Source organism: Muscardinus avellanarius (genome assembly GCF_963383645.1).
Source record: "Muscardinus avellanarius genome assembly, chromosome: 1".
NCBI classification, from domain to species: domain Eukaryota; kingdom Metazoa; phylum Chordata; class Mammalia; order Rodentia; family Gliridae; genus Muscardinus; species Muscardinus avellanarius.
In genome coordinates, this window is record NC_137786.1 from 208147791 (window position 1) to 208164703 (window position 16913).

Consider the following 16913-nt stretch of genomic DNA (forward strand, 5'->3'; position numbering starts at 1 on the left):
TAAGAGCAGGGAGCGCCCTGGGCTTTCAATCCCACCCCGCCCAGCGCCCTCGCAACCAATCAGGAGGCGCCTCACCAGGGGGCGTGTCAGGGGCGGTGCTGGTGGGCGGAGCTAAACCAACAACTCCGGCGCCGGGCGGTAGAGGCGACCGTGAGCTGAGGGTGGAGACGCGCGAGTCGAGGCGGCCTGCCACGTTCTGCAAAGCTAATCCGACACCATGGCGGACACCCGAGACCCAGCCAGCGACCAGATGAGGCAGTGGAAGGAGCAGCGGAGCGCTCAGGTACACGCCGTGCTCTCCGGTGGCGCCGCGGAGAGCGGAGCTGTCTGCGAGTAACGGCCCCTGCTCGGCGGCGGCGTCGCCCTGGGCTGTACCACCGGCCCCGGGCGGAGGGGTCCGCCTTCCCGGGTGGACTAGCGCATTCGTGGGGAGGACGGGAGCCGCTCTGGGCGGGAAGGGCGCCGGGCTGCAAGGTTTGTCCAAGGCGACTAGAGGCGGGTGGTTGGCTCGGAATTTTGTATTTCTGCCAGCTGGGCCAGAGGTCGCAGCTCGAGGGAGGAACGAACAGGCTTGGAGAAAGAGCAGCCGCGAGAAAGGAAGTGAGTGGGGAGGGGAAGCAGGCTCTAGCTTTAGCCTTCCTAAAATAATATCTAAGATAGATAAAATGATATCTATCATCCTAAAATAATATCTGCAGTTTTTCGTGTTTGTCGGGTGCCAGGGACCGTCTTTTATAATCTCGACGTCCTTAGAGCATTCACGGAGACATGTAGTAGGCACAGCATTCCACGACTAAATAAAAGGATTTTTCCGTCCACGATTTTATTTGCACTTACCAACATCATTGTAGAAATGACGGTGACATTAGGGGTTAATGATTGCATTTGTTCCGTATTCTTTGGTGCCTGGATGTGCAAGGCACTGTGCTAGACCATGTACAAATTCCAGTACCACGCCCTTGAGAAGTTCAGTCTGGACTGGGAGGCAAGGTGCATAAACAGATGATCACTCTCTGGCCCCCTAAGGACTCCATCCAGGTTTTCTGTGAGAGTAGAGGGACCTTCTGAGTTGGCTGCAAGGCACCCCAAAGCAGGTGACATCTGAACAGAATCTTTAAAGAGGAGGATTCTAGCCCATTGTGGTCGGAGAGGCATTTCTGGCCTCTGCGCCCAGGGTTGCAGATTCTCAAAGGGCATCTTTGAGGAGGTTGGGTTAAAAGAGACTGCATCTGATTGGAGGCTTCCTTTGGCCCATTGGACCAGAGTGTCATGGCCAGTTTCCATGGATGCTTGGTTAACATGACAGACAGAGCTCTGCCATCCTGCCCAGTGCTCTTTCTCAAGACTGTGCTGACTGACTTTCATGAGACACCCCCCCCCCCACTGATGCCAAGTGCTCTTGGATTGTGTCAATGGGTCTCTATTTGTGAGACCGCCATACATCTCTAAACTCTTGGTCCTGTCCTTTGTTATATGATATTAGGAAAGTCGTTTTTTCATGAGTTCTTGAACTAGACAGAATAAGAGTCTTCATCAAGGACGTGCAGCTTGTTGGTGGCAGAATCAAGATTAGAAGAGGTTTTTGGGGCCAGAACTTGTTGCATCCCAGTAGTTGCTAATTCCTGGTTCATACTGGAGTTTTATACTTTGGGAATTGAGAAAAATATGGACCATGTAATGAGATTAATTACTTTTTGTGGCACTGGGGATTGAAGCCAGGGGGTCTTTACCTCTGAGCTCTTCCCCAGCTCTCACTTACTTGTTATTTTGAGACAGAGTCTGTTTTTAGCTAGCATATTTGGGATCCTTCTTGTTTCCACCCTCCAGTGTGTGCCACTGTGCCCTGCTCAGTGAGATTTTTTTTTTTTTTTTTTTTGTGGTACTGGGGATGGAATCCATGGGGATTCTACCTCCAAGCTACACTCCCAGCCCTAATTTTTATTCTTTATTTTGAAACAGGGTCTCACTGAGTTGCAAAGGGTCTCACTTAGTAATAGCTGAGGTTGGCGATGAACCGTGATCCTCCTGTCTCAACCTCCCGAATGCTGGGATTACAAGCATGTATCACCGTACCCAGCTTCAGTGAGATACTTATAAAACAAAATATATTCAGTTTTAAAGGGCTTCCCTTTATTCTGAGGTTAGCTTGCCACTTCTTTGTTTGGGAGAATAATTAATTGTGTTGAATTATTAGGTCCTTGCTGTTGATTTTCCCAACATAGTTTCCCATGTTAAAGACAGCTGGCCCACAAAGCACATCTGTAACCAGGTCTCTCCGTTGAAATACTGCTTTGCCACAGCATCTCAATACATTGTGTACATCATCGTGATTGGCAACGGCATTAATGTCTTGTTCCTCAATTTTTGCTACTTTGAGTAAAAATTGCTTATTTTTACCCTTTGAAAGGAATTTTACATGTGCCACATAGCCTGTACATATTTTTGTAAAAATTTCAAACATTTTATGAAAAAATTTCAAACATTCAGAAAAGTTGAAACAATTGTGCAGTGTATACCCATATGTAGGTTCTGTAATTAACGTTTTGCTGTATGTGTTTTATAAGAGGTTCCTACATTTGCCCAGCCTTTCACAATCTAATAGTCTATTCATTTTTAAAATGCATCTCAGAGTAAGTTGAAGACATCAGTATACTTTACCCTAATGCAAATTAAGAGTTCAGTGTACACTTATGCTTTTAAGGTGACATTTACATATGAAACACAGGTACTAAGAGTACTATTCTATGACTTTTAATAAATATATGCCAGTGAATATTAAACTCTTGTCAAAATTTAGAAGATTGCCATCACCTGGGAAGTATCCTTTTGTTATTTCCTAGCCATCTGTTGCAAATCCCTACAATCTTGCCCTAGGAAACTGCTCTTTGAAATTTTTTTAAACCATTGATTTATATATTTTTTTAGTAGAAGGCTTCTTTCTTTCAGCAAAAATATTCTAAGATTCATTCATGCTGTTGCATGTATCACTAGTTTGTTCATTTTATTGCTGAGTCATATTCCATTATGTGACTATACCTTGGTTTGTTTATCTTGCAGCTGGACACCTGGGCTTATTTTCAGTTTTTGGCTATTATGAATACAGTTTCTTTGAAAATACTTGGAGGACATAGTGGTGCATGCTTGTAACCTCGGTACTTAGGAGACTGAGACAAGAGGATCACAGGTTTAAGTAATGAGAGTCTCATCAACTTAGACCCTGTTTCAATGTTTCCAAATAAAAATAATATAAAATAGGTCTGGGAGTATAGCCCGTAGGTAGAAGGGTTTCCAGAAACCCCAGTACACCACACACACACAAAAAAAAAAGAAAGAAAGAAAAAGAAAATAAAAAGAAAATTCTTATATCAGTCTTTTTGTACACCTGCATTTTCATTTTTCTTAGAAAATGCCTATTTTACTGTGTCCTAGGGTAGTAAGTGAATATTTTATGAGAAACTGCTGAATCTTTTTCTAAAGTGGTTGTACCATTTGATAGATATGTTGATAGATATGATCTATCAACAGTGGATAAGAATTCCACAATCCTACCAGTTTTTGGTATTGTAGGTCTTTAAAGTTTAGTCATTCTTGTGTTCTGAGGTGTATCTCCCTGTGGTTTTATGACTAATGATACTGAACATCTTTTCACATGCTTATTATTTGTATAGGTTTCTCTGCAGTATCTGTTAGCAAATCATTTGTTCTCTTAAAAATTGAACTTCTTGTCTTTTTATTGTTGAGTCATAGCCCGTCCTTTAAGTGAAATCACGAATGGGCTAGATGTTATCACAATAGAGCCCAACATGTATGATGGTGTAAACATATTAGCAGTTGACTTCTCTCTTACATGGTGGCCCAGAGTGATTTGAGGTTTAAAGGAGTGCCTGTGTGCTGCTCTCAGTTACTGAGGGCTCCGGGCTGAAGGAAGCTCCCCATTGGTCAGCATCTGGCTTCCTAGTACTGTTCAGCTGTAGAAGGGTTAAGTGCGCGGAGGAGGGTACTTGGTAGGTTGAAGGGCCAGGATCACTTCCACTCATAGTCCCTTGGCTGGAACTAACGGGCCACATCTGGTTGTAATGGAGGCCACAAATGAAATGTAGTCTACCTTGTGTCCAGGAAGCCAACTCTGGCTGAAACATCCATTCCATATTTTGGTGAAAGACTGGCCATTTTCTTGTGATGTGGCGATGGGGTAATAAATGTGATCTTTTTAAAAAGAGAATATACCTTTTTACTTTCTGACATTAAAATATTCTTTCTGTTAGAAAAGTATGACAGTGATAGATTTAAAAAATATATCTCCCTCTTGCTTGGGAAATGGTCGTCAGTGGTGAGGGAGTTCTCTATCAGTATCTTTCCTTCTGCTCTCCTAGACTGTGAGGACTACATTCCGGAACTGCTCTAGGAGGGTGCTGTGCTGCGCTGTCCCCTCCCTCAAGAATGAGGTATAGAATGCTAGGCTGGGTGGATCCTCCTTTGGAACCAGAGTCAGCCAACAATTTATTGGGCGTCTCTCTCTGTGGTCAGATGTTGCCGCTGACAAGTGAATTGGGAGCTTTGTTAACTTTAATAATTGGGCATTGAACAAAGTGTCTTCATAGGCATAATTTGGATCTACTTAAAAAAAATCTTTATCTCTCTCTCTTTCAAAACATCTTGGTAGGCGGAGGCTGTTCTATAGGGATCCCTAGTCACTGTGAATGGCACTTAAGTGGGAACATTGTTGCGCATTCATTAGAATGAAAGACTCTTCCTTCTGGATACTTAAGTTTAATAAGCATCCTTGTTTGTTTTGTATATGTTTCTCTGCAGTATCTGTCAGCAAATCACTCTTCATTTAAAAAATTGAATTGTTTGGCCCCCTTGAGCATACTGGGAGAATCTGAACATCTCAGGCATTACCTTGTGATGCAGCCCTTTGTTAGCTGGGAGGGAGGTTGGGTCTTAGCCTGTTCAGTCCTGCCAGAGAGTTGTCTGGGTATGATAGCCCATGAGGCCTGTGGTGTCTAGGGTAACCTTGGTAATAATTCTGTTGATGTTACATCGCTAATGTTGGGTTTGGAGAAGGAACCACTGAGTACCTTAACTCAGTGTAAAATGTCGCCCTCTTGTCTGTCTGTCTGTCTGTCTGTCTGTCTGTCTGTCTGTCTCTCTCTCTCTCTCTCTCTCTCTCTCGTGTGTGTGTGTGTGTGTGTGTGTGTGTGTGTGTGTAATGCGATCAAATCCAGAATGCTACCACTGAACTACTCCCCCAGCCTATGTACTGTAATTTCTCATGGGAGATATTTAGGTGGGGATTTGCTAAGTCATGGTGTGTCAGCAGAAGAGACATGAGAGATGGAAGCAAAATTTCTAAGCTTTCATTTCTCTCTTCTCAACAATATCTAGTTTAAACAAGTCCATAATTAAACAATATCTAGTCAATATCTAGTTTAAACAAGTCAATAATTAAACAATATCTAGTTTAAACAAGTCAATAATTAAACAATATCTAGTTTAAAACAAGTCCATAATTTTTTTCTAGGTAAAAGAGGCTTGACTTCAAAGTGTAAAATAAACAACTTAACATGTTTATTTTCTCTCTTAAGTACTAGGTCTACTACACCTTCTAATATAAAGAATAAAGAAATAATTTTCATTTATGGGTAAATTATTTGTCATTTTCTGAGCTTGTCTCTCCAAAGGCTCTATTTCCTGCTTTTTTTTGTTTTGTTTTGTTTTTGTGGTGCTGGGGATTGAACCCAGGGGCATTCTACCTCCAAGCGGCAACCCCAGCCCGATTTTTTAATTCTTTATTTTTGAAAGAGGCTCTCACTAAGTTGCAGAGGCTGGCTGAGGCTAAATTAGCTGAGGCTGGCCACGAACCTGTGATCCTCCTGTCTCAGCCTCCCAAGTACTGAGAGGATATTTTCTGCTTTCTTTGAAAGATTGAAGGATTAGGCCAGTTCTCAATGCTACCAGGTAAGATAGTTTCAAGACAGACAAAAATCTCTTTTACATTATCTATTATTCTCTGTATTTTAAAGGTTTATTTTCTTTAGGATTATCCAGTTTTTAATTATTGAAAACCAGTAGCAAATGTTTTGATCATTTCTGATGGAAACATTAAAACAGTAAAGTGAACGACTTGGCAATTGACCAAGAGGAGAGGAAAAAATCTCTTATAACATGTTTACTTTTATAAATGACAGTAGGACTGGGCCTTAAATAACAAACATTTCTCCCTTGGATGAGGGAGAAGCTGAACTCAGTCATTCTTGTGTTTAAAAGTCTAGCTTTGTGAATATGGAGTCTGAAATTTGTTATCTTTCTGTTAAAAAGCAATTGTTACTTTATTTTTTTCTGGAATTAAAACTACCCACTGGTTCTCGTTCCAGAGTTCCTGGGAATCATTTTTAATTTTCTTCTGTCCTTTGCTTTCTCTGTCCCCATGCAGTTAAACCACAAGGAGAAGGCACTCCAGGCTTGCCAGTTAGAGACCTTATAGTTCTGCCCTGCTGTGTGTGTTAATCTTAGCCTAAGGCCTGGAGAAAGTTGTCAGAATCAAAATGGAGTTGCTTGTGTCACACCCTAATAGTAATAAGGCTGGGAGGTAATGGAGGAGGACCTCAGGTACCAGGCCTGAACACGAACTCTTCACAAAAGAATGCCAGAGCCATAACCTTGTACAAAGGCCACAGAAAACCTCCCACAGAAAATACATGTGCAAGGGCATCTGTCTAGCAGCTGTCTGTCCAGCTTTGGTCTGGCGCCATGCTCCTTACTGGTCCATAAACACCCTTGTTATTTATTAATCCTTGTGGCCACTGATTACTGTTTCAAAATCATTTATGTAACCTTCTCATTTTGCCTTTGGAAGTTTCCTTTTATCCTGTCCCTTTCCCCCATGGTTTACCCATTGCAGTGCTCTTTGCTTATTCCCAAATAAATATCAGTGTTCTTTAGAAAGTCTGTCAGTACTTAGGTTGGCAGGCCATTAAGATTTCTGATTTAATAGCAGCTAGCATGCTCCTTAGACAACTTACAGTATACTTTTAGATCCAGTAGTAACTACTTAGGTTCTTTATCAGGAACATAGTTTTGTTCTTTTCTTACCCTTATTAGATTTCATTTTTTTCTATTGTATGATATTTAGTATTTTATTGAATGCATAATGTATTGAGTACCTTAATATTTTATTTAGTATATTATTTATTGAGTTGAGTACCTTACTTATTGAGTACCATAAGTAGAGTGTATTGAGTAATTTAGGCCCTGAATCAAATAGAATGAAAAGTCATTTTTGCCTGTCGAGTGTAAAATATTTAATTTATATTGACCTTTTTTTTTGTGGTACTAGGGCTGGAACCCAGGAGCATTCTACCTCCAAGCTATACCCCCATATTTTTAATTCTTTATTTTGAAATAAGGTCTTACCAATTTGCAGAGGGTCTCACTATGTAGCTGAGGCTGTCCTCAAATCCATGATCCTCCTGTCTCAGCCTCCCAGGTACTGGGATTGCGAGTGTGTGCCACCATACCTGGCTTTATATTGACTTTTAACCAAGGCACCTATTGGCTCAACTAGACTGAAGTCAGTTTGTAAAATATGTAAGTGCATCCTAGTGAAGAAGACTTACGATCCAGAAAACAGTTTTCTATCTTGAAGACAATGAGAACAATTTCCCAGTGTTGTAAATTTCTTTATTTATTCTGGGCTTGAGAATCTCCTTAGTGTAGGGGATCCTCTGATACTTAAGAGTGCTTTAAGATTAAAAAAAGAAAGGAACATCAGACTGAACCCAATATTTGGATTATGATGTAAGACTATATAATGCACCCACAAAAGCATAAAAACTCAAAAAATTTAGGATTGACTGCCCAACATGGAAGTTAGGGTTTTCCACATTTTCTAGTGATGATAAGCCCTCTGGGCAGGAGCCAGTGTTGATCACCAGGTTTGTTGCCTAGTGTATATTTTGTGTGCAGTGCTGGGTTCTCCTGCTCTTGTCTTGAATAAACATGTAAATTTAGGAAAAGAACTGAGTCTGCTCAGAGTTAACATTTGTGTGTTAGCATTATTAAAGCAGTCCTCTATTTTTTCTTTCCTTTCCTTCAACACCTACCATATTTCTTGCAATAAACATTTCTCTTTGATTCTGTATCTAAGAACCCCAAACGATACGATGGTAAATTTTAAGCCAGTACTGAAGGGGAGGCCAGTGTAACAAACCTCCAAGTGCCTGTTCCTCAGTCTTCATAATGGTCTTGTTTCAATAATGATCTGTCCCATTACTCCCAACTCCATTTTCTGAAGTAGACTGTTGACGTGGTATCATTTCATCTGTAATATTTCCACGTGTATCTCTAGAAGACAAGGGCTCCTTAGTACCATTGTCACACCTAAGAAATGAACAAATGCCCAGTCAATAGGGTTGTAAAGAGAAGTTTCCCTGGTTGTAAAGAGAAGCAGTGACCATCGTGGGCCTGAGCTGCTATCCCTAGAAACACCTGCGTGCAAGGTTGGCCCTCATTTGCTGTCTGAGCCTGGTATGGGGGAAGGATTCTCACCCATCCTGATAGCTGTGTTTAAACTGTGCTGAACACCTGCCGTCCTTTTGGAAGTCTTGAGGGTGCCTGTGTGACCAGCCCTTCATTAAAAAGCCCTGGCCAGCCAGGTGTGGTGGTGCACGCTTGTAATCCCAGTGCTTGGGAGGCTGAAACAGGAAGATTGCACAGGTTCAAAGCCAGCCTCAGTTACTTAGTGAGGCTCTCAGCAACTTTGACCTTGTTTCTAATAAAATATAATATTAGGTCTGGGAGTGTAACCCAGAGGTAGAAAGCCCCTGGGTTCCATCTCTAATGAGCTGAGCTTCCTTGCTAGACACCATTTTACACATCTGGCCATAACTCTTTGCTGAAGGAAGTGGGCATGTCCTGGGGGAACGCCACTGGGAGAGGACTCTTGGAAGCTCGCCCTGGTTTCCTCCTGGTCTACTCTATGAGCCATTTCTCTTTGCTGATTTTGCTTTGTTTCCTCTTGCTGCGGTGAATTATAGCTCTCACTGTGACTTTGGTTTGAGTCCTCGAGAATCGCTGAGTGTGTACGGTCTTGGGACCTGTGACACAGCCTGTCTCTTTTGACACTGTTCCTGTCCAGATCCCAGTGAGGTGCATTTCACACTGCTGCTGTGGATTTTGTGGTGCTTGGGACTGAACCCAGGAGCTCCACCTAGGCAAGCGCTCTGCTGGACCCTGAGCAGTGCCCTCCTTTGTTGCATCATTTTCATCTCCACAAACACACTGCCTCCTGCTCCTCACCTGCGAATGGAAACTCAACCCTGTATTAGGCCAGTTGCTCTTATCGAACATTGCCCTAAATATTCCCCGAAGCTGGAGGACTTTTCCCTTTCTAGTCTTTGACCCACTGGCTTCGTTTTCGTGCTGCTGACTATTGAAGATTTTTCTGCCACACTTGTTTTGGAGGTAAAATGCATATACATGAGCTTGTGTGAGGAAAGTTATCATTTAGGCCAATTATCCTATTAGAGTGGGGGACTGGAAGGGATTCGGAGTGTTTCATTTGTAACTGGAAAACCAAGCTTTATTTCTTAACAGGACTGATATCAGGAAGGGGATTTCTGTGTTGGGTGGGAAGGAAGACCAATTGTGACATAATTCCAGCATCCCGACTACAATTTCATAATTTAGTATCATCAGGCAAGACCGTCTATGCTTTAGTATATATGCATTCATCCAGCTTGCTCTGTATCTGCCTCCTTTTGGTGTGGTATTTGTTTGTTTATTTATTTATTTATTTTGTGGTACTGGAGATGGAACCCAAGGGCATTCTACCTCTGAGCCACACTGCCAGCCCAATTTTTTTTTTTTTGGGGGGGGGGGTGGTACTGGGGATGGAACCCGGGCTACACTCCCAGACCTATTTTATGTTTTTTATTTGGAAACAGGGTCTCTTAAGCCAGTGGAGCTGGCTTCGAACCTGCGCGATCCTCCTGTCTCAGCCTCCCAAGCGGGGGGATTACAAGTGTGCGCCACCATGCCCGGCGCCAGCCCTATTTTTAATCTTTATTTTGAAACAAGGTCTCACTGAGTTGTAAAGGGCCTCACTAAGTAGTAGCTGAGGCTGTCTGCGAACCGCACTCCTCCTGTCTCAGCCTCCCAAATGCTGGGATTATAAGTGTGCACCACCACGCCCGGCTTTGGTGTGTATTTATTTATTTATTTATTTATTTATTTATTTATTTATTTATTTATTTATTTTGGTGGTACTGGGGTTCCTGGAAACCCTTTTACCTCAGGGCTACACTCCCAGACCTACTTTATATTTTTATTTGGAAACAGGGTCTCTTAAGCCAGCGCAGCTGGTTTTGAACCTGCGTGATCCTCCTGTCTCAGCCTCCCAAGCGTGGGGATTACAAGCTTGCACCATCATGCCCGGCTTTGGTGTGGTTTTATTTTTGACTACGTTGTGCTGGCCCCACAATCAGGAGGGACCATGTGGTAGGGTCTCCTGTCTTTCTTAGTGGCAGCTCCTTCCCTCATTAGGGATGCAGAAATGTAAATGAGACTTGGCCCTGTTTGACTTTCTTTTTACATTTCCCTTGGCATCCTCTCTCCCACTCTCCCTTAGGAGATATCCACCTTATGTATATTTTTAGGCTTCCTTTAGATTTCTGTTTACAGCACACTTAAAGAGCTGAGTTGACAGTTTTATTTTTCTCTGACTCGTATTATTTTAATTTTGGATCATCCCAAAGCTCTAGATCAGTGATTCTCAATTATGAGCTTCACTTTGAAATCACTTGGGGACTTAAAAGTACCTTGGACCTCACCCAGACGGCTTATATCCAAAATCTCTAGAGGGAGGGCCTGGACATCAGCATGCCTTAAAGAGCTCCCTGGGTGATTCCAGCATATAGTTGAGGCTGAAAAGCAAAGTTTTACGTTTAAACTAAAGGGAGAGGTGAGCCGGGTGTGGTGGCGCACGCTTGTAATCCCCGCGCTTGGGAGGCAGAGACAGGAGGATCGCGCAGGTTTGAAGCCAGCCGCGCTGGCTTAAGAGACCCTGTTTCCAAAAATTTGGGCCGGGCGTGGTGGCGCACGCTTGTACTCCCCGCGCTTGGGAGGTAGAGACAGGAGGATCGCGCAGGTTCGAAGCCAGCTGCGCGCGCTGGCTTAGGAGACCCTGTTTCCAAATAAAAATGTAAAAATAGGTCTGGGAGTGTAGCCTGGAGGTAGAAGGGCTTCCAGGAACCCCAGTATCGCAAAAAAAAAAAAAAAAAAAAAGTGGTGTGATTGGGTGGCGGCTGCTGATTCAACCCTTAACCTTTCTAGCAATCTGGAAGGCTCTGCCACTCGATGGGCACTGGGTGGGCGCAGGGTTGTGGGTGGAGGTCTGGCAAGGGGAATGCACATCTGTTGTAATGCTAGGACAATCTAAAATGCTCTGCTTCTGTCAGGTCACTTTCTCACAGCCAGTGGAGCGGGGGCATTGTGTGTGTGCTCTGCATTTTGCTTATGTTTGATTATTTTAATTCATATGGTAACACTAGGAGATAGTCTGCCCAATGCGAAGATAGTTCTAGCAGGCAAGGGGGTTCTGCTAGTGTGTGTGACAGTCTTGCTTACAATCTTGCAAATCCCAAGATCTCTTTTAGTCAATGTTTATTCAAACAGCTCACAGGACTTTTCTAGTTTTCCTACTCTCCACCCTGTCACCTTCTGGAGAAAAGGCAGGAGATGGTACAAGTAGTTAGATACATTGTGTGGGAGAAATGAATGCACCACAGGGTGTAGCCACTCTAGAGACTGCTGCCGTCAGCTTGACACTCAGTGTTAAGCACTTGGGACCCTCTGGGGTCTCCCTGTCTGGGCAGATGCTGAACTGGTAGTCTATATTTAGCCATGTTTCTGATCCTCAGAGCAGTGTTTTAGCAGACTAGTGTTGGATTTGTCAGGTCTTTCTGAGACCTTACTATAAGTTTCAGACAGTGATGTATCTTGGCGTATTTCAATACTTCGGACACAAGACATTTAAAAAGAGTTAGGGCAGTAGGTATAAAAATTGCAGTGATGTACCCTGTGGCAACATACGAAGTTGATGACACTGACTCTCCCGCACTCTTTTTCTTTTGGTGTTCACACAGAGGCCTGATGTCCTGACCACTGGAGCTGGTAACCCAATAGGAGACAAGCTTAACATTATTACTGCAGGGCCCCGCGGGCCCCTTCTTGTTCAGGATGTGGTCTTCACTGATGAAATGGCTCACTTTGACCGAGAGAGAATTCCCGAGAGAGTCGTCCATGCTAAAGGAGCAGGTGAGAGCATGGTTCATTTGATGTACAGGGGTCATTTCATAGAACCTGGCTGAAAATTATTTCCCAAAGGGTTGGAAGATCTTTAATAGAAGTGCCACATCTCCTTTCTTTGTAGAAAAGAAAGATGTTCATCAATAGGGAAATTAGTATTAAATGATTTTTTTGTTGTTGTTGAATGTTATATATGAGATACTTTATTTTAAAAGCAATAATCTTCCATCCTGCACTTCATCAAAAGAATAAAAGTACAGAAATACAAATACACACACACACACACACACACACACATACACACAGTAATTAGAGATACAAGTACAGATACATATACTGTAATAGCAACTAGTTTAAGTGGTGCTTTTTTAACTGAGTACATTTTGAGATTAACTGTAAAATTGAGCACATTTGTGTTAGAATGATGGATTTGTGGTATTTTTCCCTCCTATTTTTTTTTTTTTTGTGGTACTGGGGGTGGAACCCAGGAGCTTTCTACCTCCGGGCTATACTCCCAGCCCTATTTTATATTTTAATTGGAAATAGGGTCTCACTAAGTTGCTCAAAGCCTCACTAAGTAGCTGAGGCTGGCTTCTAACCTGTGCGATCCTCCTGTCTCGGCCTCCCAAGTGCGGGGATTACAAGCGTGCGCCACCATGCCCGGCTTTTTCCCTCCTATTTTTTTAAAGCTTTTGTAAAACCTTGATCTTACTTTTATGATGGCAACAACAACTGGGAATGGTGTTTAAGAGAAGCTAAAAAGCAGTAAGAGAAAGGAAGAAGACATTTGGCCTGCTTCCTGGGATCCAGTTAGGGCTTCCTACTCTTGTCTTTCTAGATGAGATTACTTCTGTCTTCCCTGCATGTGTCTTTTCTGTCATGACTCAGTATGTTGTTCGGTTCTGTGGACTTCTTGTTAAGTGTTAAAACTATTTTTTATTTTCCCATATTTTCTTTCTTGTCTGTTTTTCTCTTTATCTCCTGGGCTACACCTGTATTTGAAGGCCCTCTGAGGTCCTGAGTCCTTGGGTCATTCTTGACCAATGATGTCCATCTCTACTAATCTCCTCCTCTTGGCCCTGACTGTGTGGTGTGCACTTGAGCCCTGAGTGATAGGGTGTGTACACTGTGCTTTCCCCTTACCCATCACGCGGATGCTCCCAGAAGGCTGGAGCTCCATCCTTGCTTTCTCTTGTCACCAGGTTCTGTGGTCTCAGGACATGTATTTTTGTGTCCTTTTCCTTAGGTGCTTTTGGCTACTTTGAGGTCACACATGACATCACCAGGTACTCCAAGGCAAAGGTGTTTGAGCATGTTGGGAAGAGGACTCCGATTGCAGTTCGATTCTCTACCGTCGGTAAGTATGTCCCTGTGCATGGCTAGCATTGCCTAATTCAACCTGTACCTTATTTGGGACATTTATAACTTAATTTCAAGAAAAACTTATTAGGAAATAGGAAACAAGTACTTCTCCAAATTTTAGCAGCTTTTATAGTAGAAAAACATAATTTGGAGAAATGTAGGAAGTTACTTTTCTTTCTGCTTGTTGAAGGCTTAGGAAATCACCCTTATGTGGGGGCCACCACTGCAATTTTGTGACATTTTGAAAGAACCTTCCACAAGTGGTTGCCTCAAAGGGAAGCACAGAGTGAGGCTCTTACACAGTAATCATGGCAACAGCTGCTCTTTACTGAGAATTAAGTCTACACAACAATGGTTGGGTGCTTTACAGACATTAAGGTGTATCTACTTTGCAAGATGGGACTATTTCATTTCAAAAACTGAATAGTTAAGTGATCCCCGCCCCCATGTTACAGAGCTAGTAAATATTCAGACTTACCAAATTATATCTCCACATATCACAGTGCGTGACTCAGTTTCTGTGTCAGGCTCTGTGCATTTTTTTTTTTTTTGGTGGTACTGGGGGTGGAACCCAGAGGCTTTCAACCTCTGGGCTATACTCCCAGACTTATTATATATTTTATTTGGAAACAGGGTCTCACCTATTTGCTGAGAGCCTCAATAAGTAGCTGAGGCTGGCTTCGAACCTGTGTGATCCTTCTGTCTTAAGCCTCCCAAACACAGGGATTACAAGCATGCGCCACCATGCCTGGCTTTTGGCTCTGTGCATTTAAAAATATCATGGAGCCAAGTGTGGCGGCGCATGCCTATGGGGAGGCTAAGACAAGAGAATCGAAGGTTTGAGGCCAGCATCAGCAACTTAGCGAGACCTTGTTTCTAAGTAAAAAATAAAATAGGGGCTGGGGGTATACCTGGGAGGTAAAACACCTCTGGGTTCAATTCCTAGCAATACTAGCAACACACACACATACACACACACACACACACACACACACACACACACACACACACAGATTGTGGAATGCAAACATAAAGGAGATTCAGAATAAAACTTTTATTTTGATTAATTTCCTTAACCTCATAATTTTAACAACTCATTCTCTTTATCTTTATAATTATTCTTTTCTCATTTTAATATAAAATTTAATTACTTATTTAAACAAGGTTATCTGATGTCTAATCTTTTTAGCTGTTATATGTATTCTATTATTACTTTCAATTAATTCTTTTGTTTGATTTGTAGACTGAACTAGCTGGTAGGTGGTAAAAATAATATCTTGAGCACATAAATACTCAATTTGCTTCTAGGAAATGGTTGGAAACAGATTACAATTTTTTTTTGGTTAGACTTTCGGATTCTTGAATGGAAGGTATCATGGCTTAAACTTCATTTTCCCATTTGACTCTTTTAGCTGGAGAATCGGGCTCAGCTGACACAGTTCGTGACCCTCGTGGGTTTGCAGTGAAATTTTATACAGAAGATGGGATTTGGGATCTCGTTGGAAATAACACCCCTATTTTCTTCATCAGGGACGCCATATTGGTAGGCAGCAGAGCATTTTACATATCACATATGTTGATTGAAATTGATTTTATTTTATTTTATTTATTTATTTATTTTTTTTGGTGGTACTGGGGTTCCTGGAAGCCCTTCTACCTCCGGGCTACACTCCCAGACCTATTTTATATTTTTGAAACAGGGTCTCTTACGCCAGCGCGGCTGGCTTCGAACCTGCGCGATCCTCCTGTCTCTGCCTCCCAAGCGCGGGGATTACAAGCGTGCGCCACCACGCCCGGCCTGAAATTGATTTTAAATACTCTGTGTAGGCTGGCATTTGAGGGAAAGCCCCAGAAAGACAGAATAAAGAATTTAGGTTATCTGGATTACTGTTTGAAATATATTTTATGTATTTAATGTCTTTTTATAAAATTAAGTTACAATGATTACTGTTAGTCTTCGAATTGGCATTTCAAGATTCATGACCTTAATGGGAATAGTACAGTTTTCTTTACAGAGCATTGAAGATTAATCAAAACAGAGGCTTTGCCCAAGAAGTAAGTAGAGGATGTCTATACATGCTCTGTGTAGAGGTGCATATAGACATAGATGGGATCTGTGTGTGTGTGTATATTTTTTCTTTAAAGAAATATGTTAGTGTTAGCATTGTATATTTTAAATACTTTAGGTATCCCAGGTCCTGAATTAATTTTATTTTAGGGTTTTAGCAGTTTAAAATTCTAGGATAGTGTTGTTTAGAATTATAATCCCAAAAGCCAGGCGTGGTGGTGCACGCTTGTTATCCCAGCATTTTGGGAGGCCGAGACCGGAGGATCATGGTTTGCAGACAGCCTCAACTACTATGTAGTGAGGCCTTTTGCAATTCAGTGAGACCCTGTTTCAAAATGAAGAATAAAAAATAGGAAGCTGGGTGTGGTGGCATACACTTGTGATCTCAGCATTCGAGAGGCTGAGACAGGAGGATCGCGGTTCGCGGACAGCCTCAGCTACTTAGTGAGGCCCTCTGCAACTTAGTGAGACCCTGTTTCAAAATAAAGAATAAAAAATAGGGCAGGGGGTGTAGCCCGGAGGTTAAAGCCCTGGGTTCCATCCTCAGACACACACACACACACACACACACACACACACACACACACACACACACACAAATAGGGCTGGGGGTGTAGCTGGGAGGTAGAATGCCCCTGGGTTCCATCCCTAGTACTGCAAAAAAAAAAAAAAAAAAAAAAAGAAGAAGAATTATAATCCATAAATGAACAGTAGGCAATATATCAGGCAAGACACCCTAATTCTTGTTAACTTAGTTTTTGGATTTTTCTCTTTTTTTTCCCCATTTAGTTTCCATCCTTTATCCACAGCCAAAAGAGGAATCCTCAAACGCACCTGAAGGATCCAGACATGGTCTGGGACTTCTGGAGCCTTCGTCCTGAGTCTCTGCATCAGGTGGGAACCACCCCTCTATTTTTTCCCCCACAGTATTATAATGTATCACCTGGAATGAAACTTTTAATTAGTCCACAGATATTTCTCCAGTTTGCCTTTTTGACTTTCTTTTTGGGATGTATCCTTAGATTTCTTGATCATGAGAAGTTTTCTAATGACTGTTTTTTATTTATCTTCCTTTATATGTTGGCCTTAACTTGATGCTAGATAGCTGAGGACATCAAGTGATATTTAGCAATATTAAAGTCTCTAGTCTAAGTAAAGCTTTATATTAGGTAAA

General features: G+C 42.2%; 1 protein-coding gene across 1 annotated transcript in view; it reads left to right on the top strand.

The window, feature by feature from the left end:
* Positions 1-217: 217 nt before the first annotated feature.
* Positions 218-16913, top strand: part of CAT (catalase) — a gene marked incomplete at both ends in the record, with an annotated part of 46182 nt that continues 29486 nt past the window's right edge. Inside the window, 5 exons of the mRNA XM_080718605.1 lie at positions 218-283; positions 12147-12318; positions 13556-13666; positions 15084-15214; positions 16529-16633. Coding sequence (XP_080574731.1) covers positions 218-283; positions 12147-12318; positions 13556-13666; positions 15084-15214; positions 16529-16633 — 585 coding nt within the window. The remainder of the gene's footprint in view (positions 284-12146; positions 12319-13555; positions 13667-15083; positions 15215-16528; positions 16634-16913) is intronic.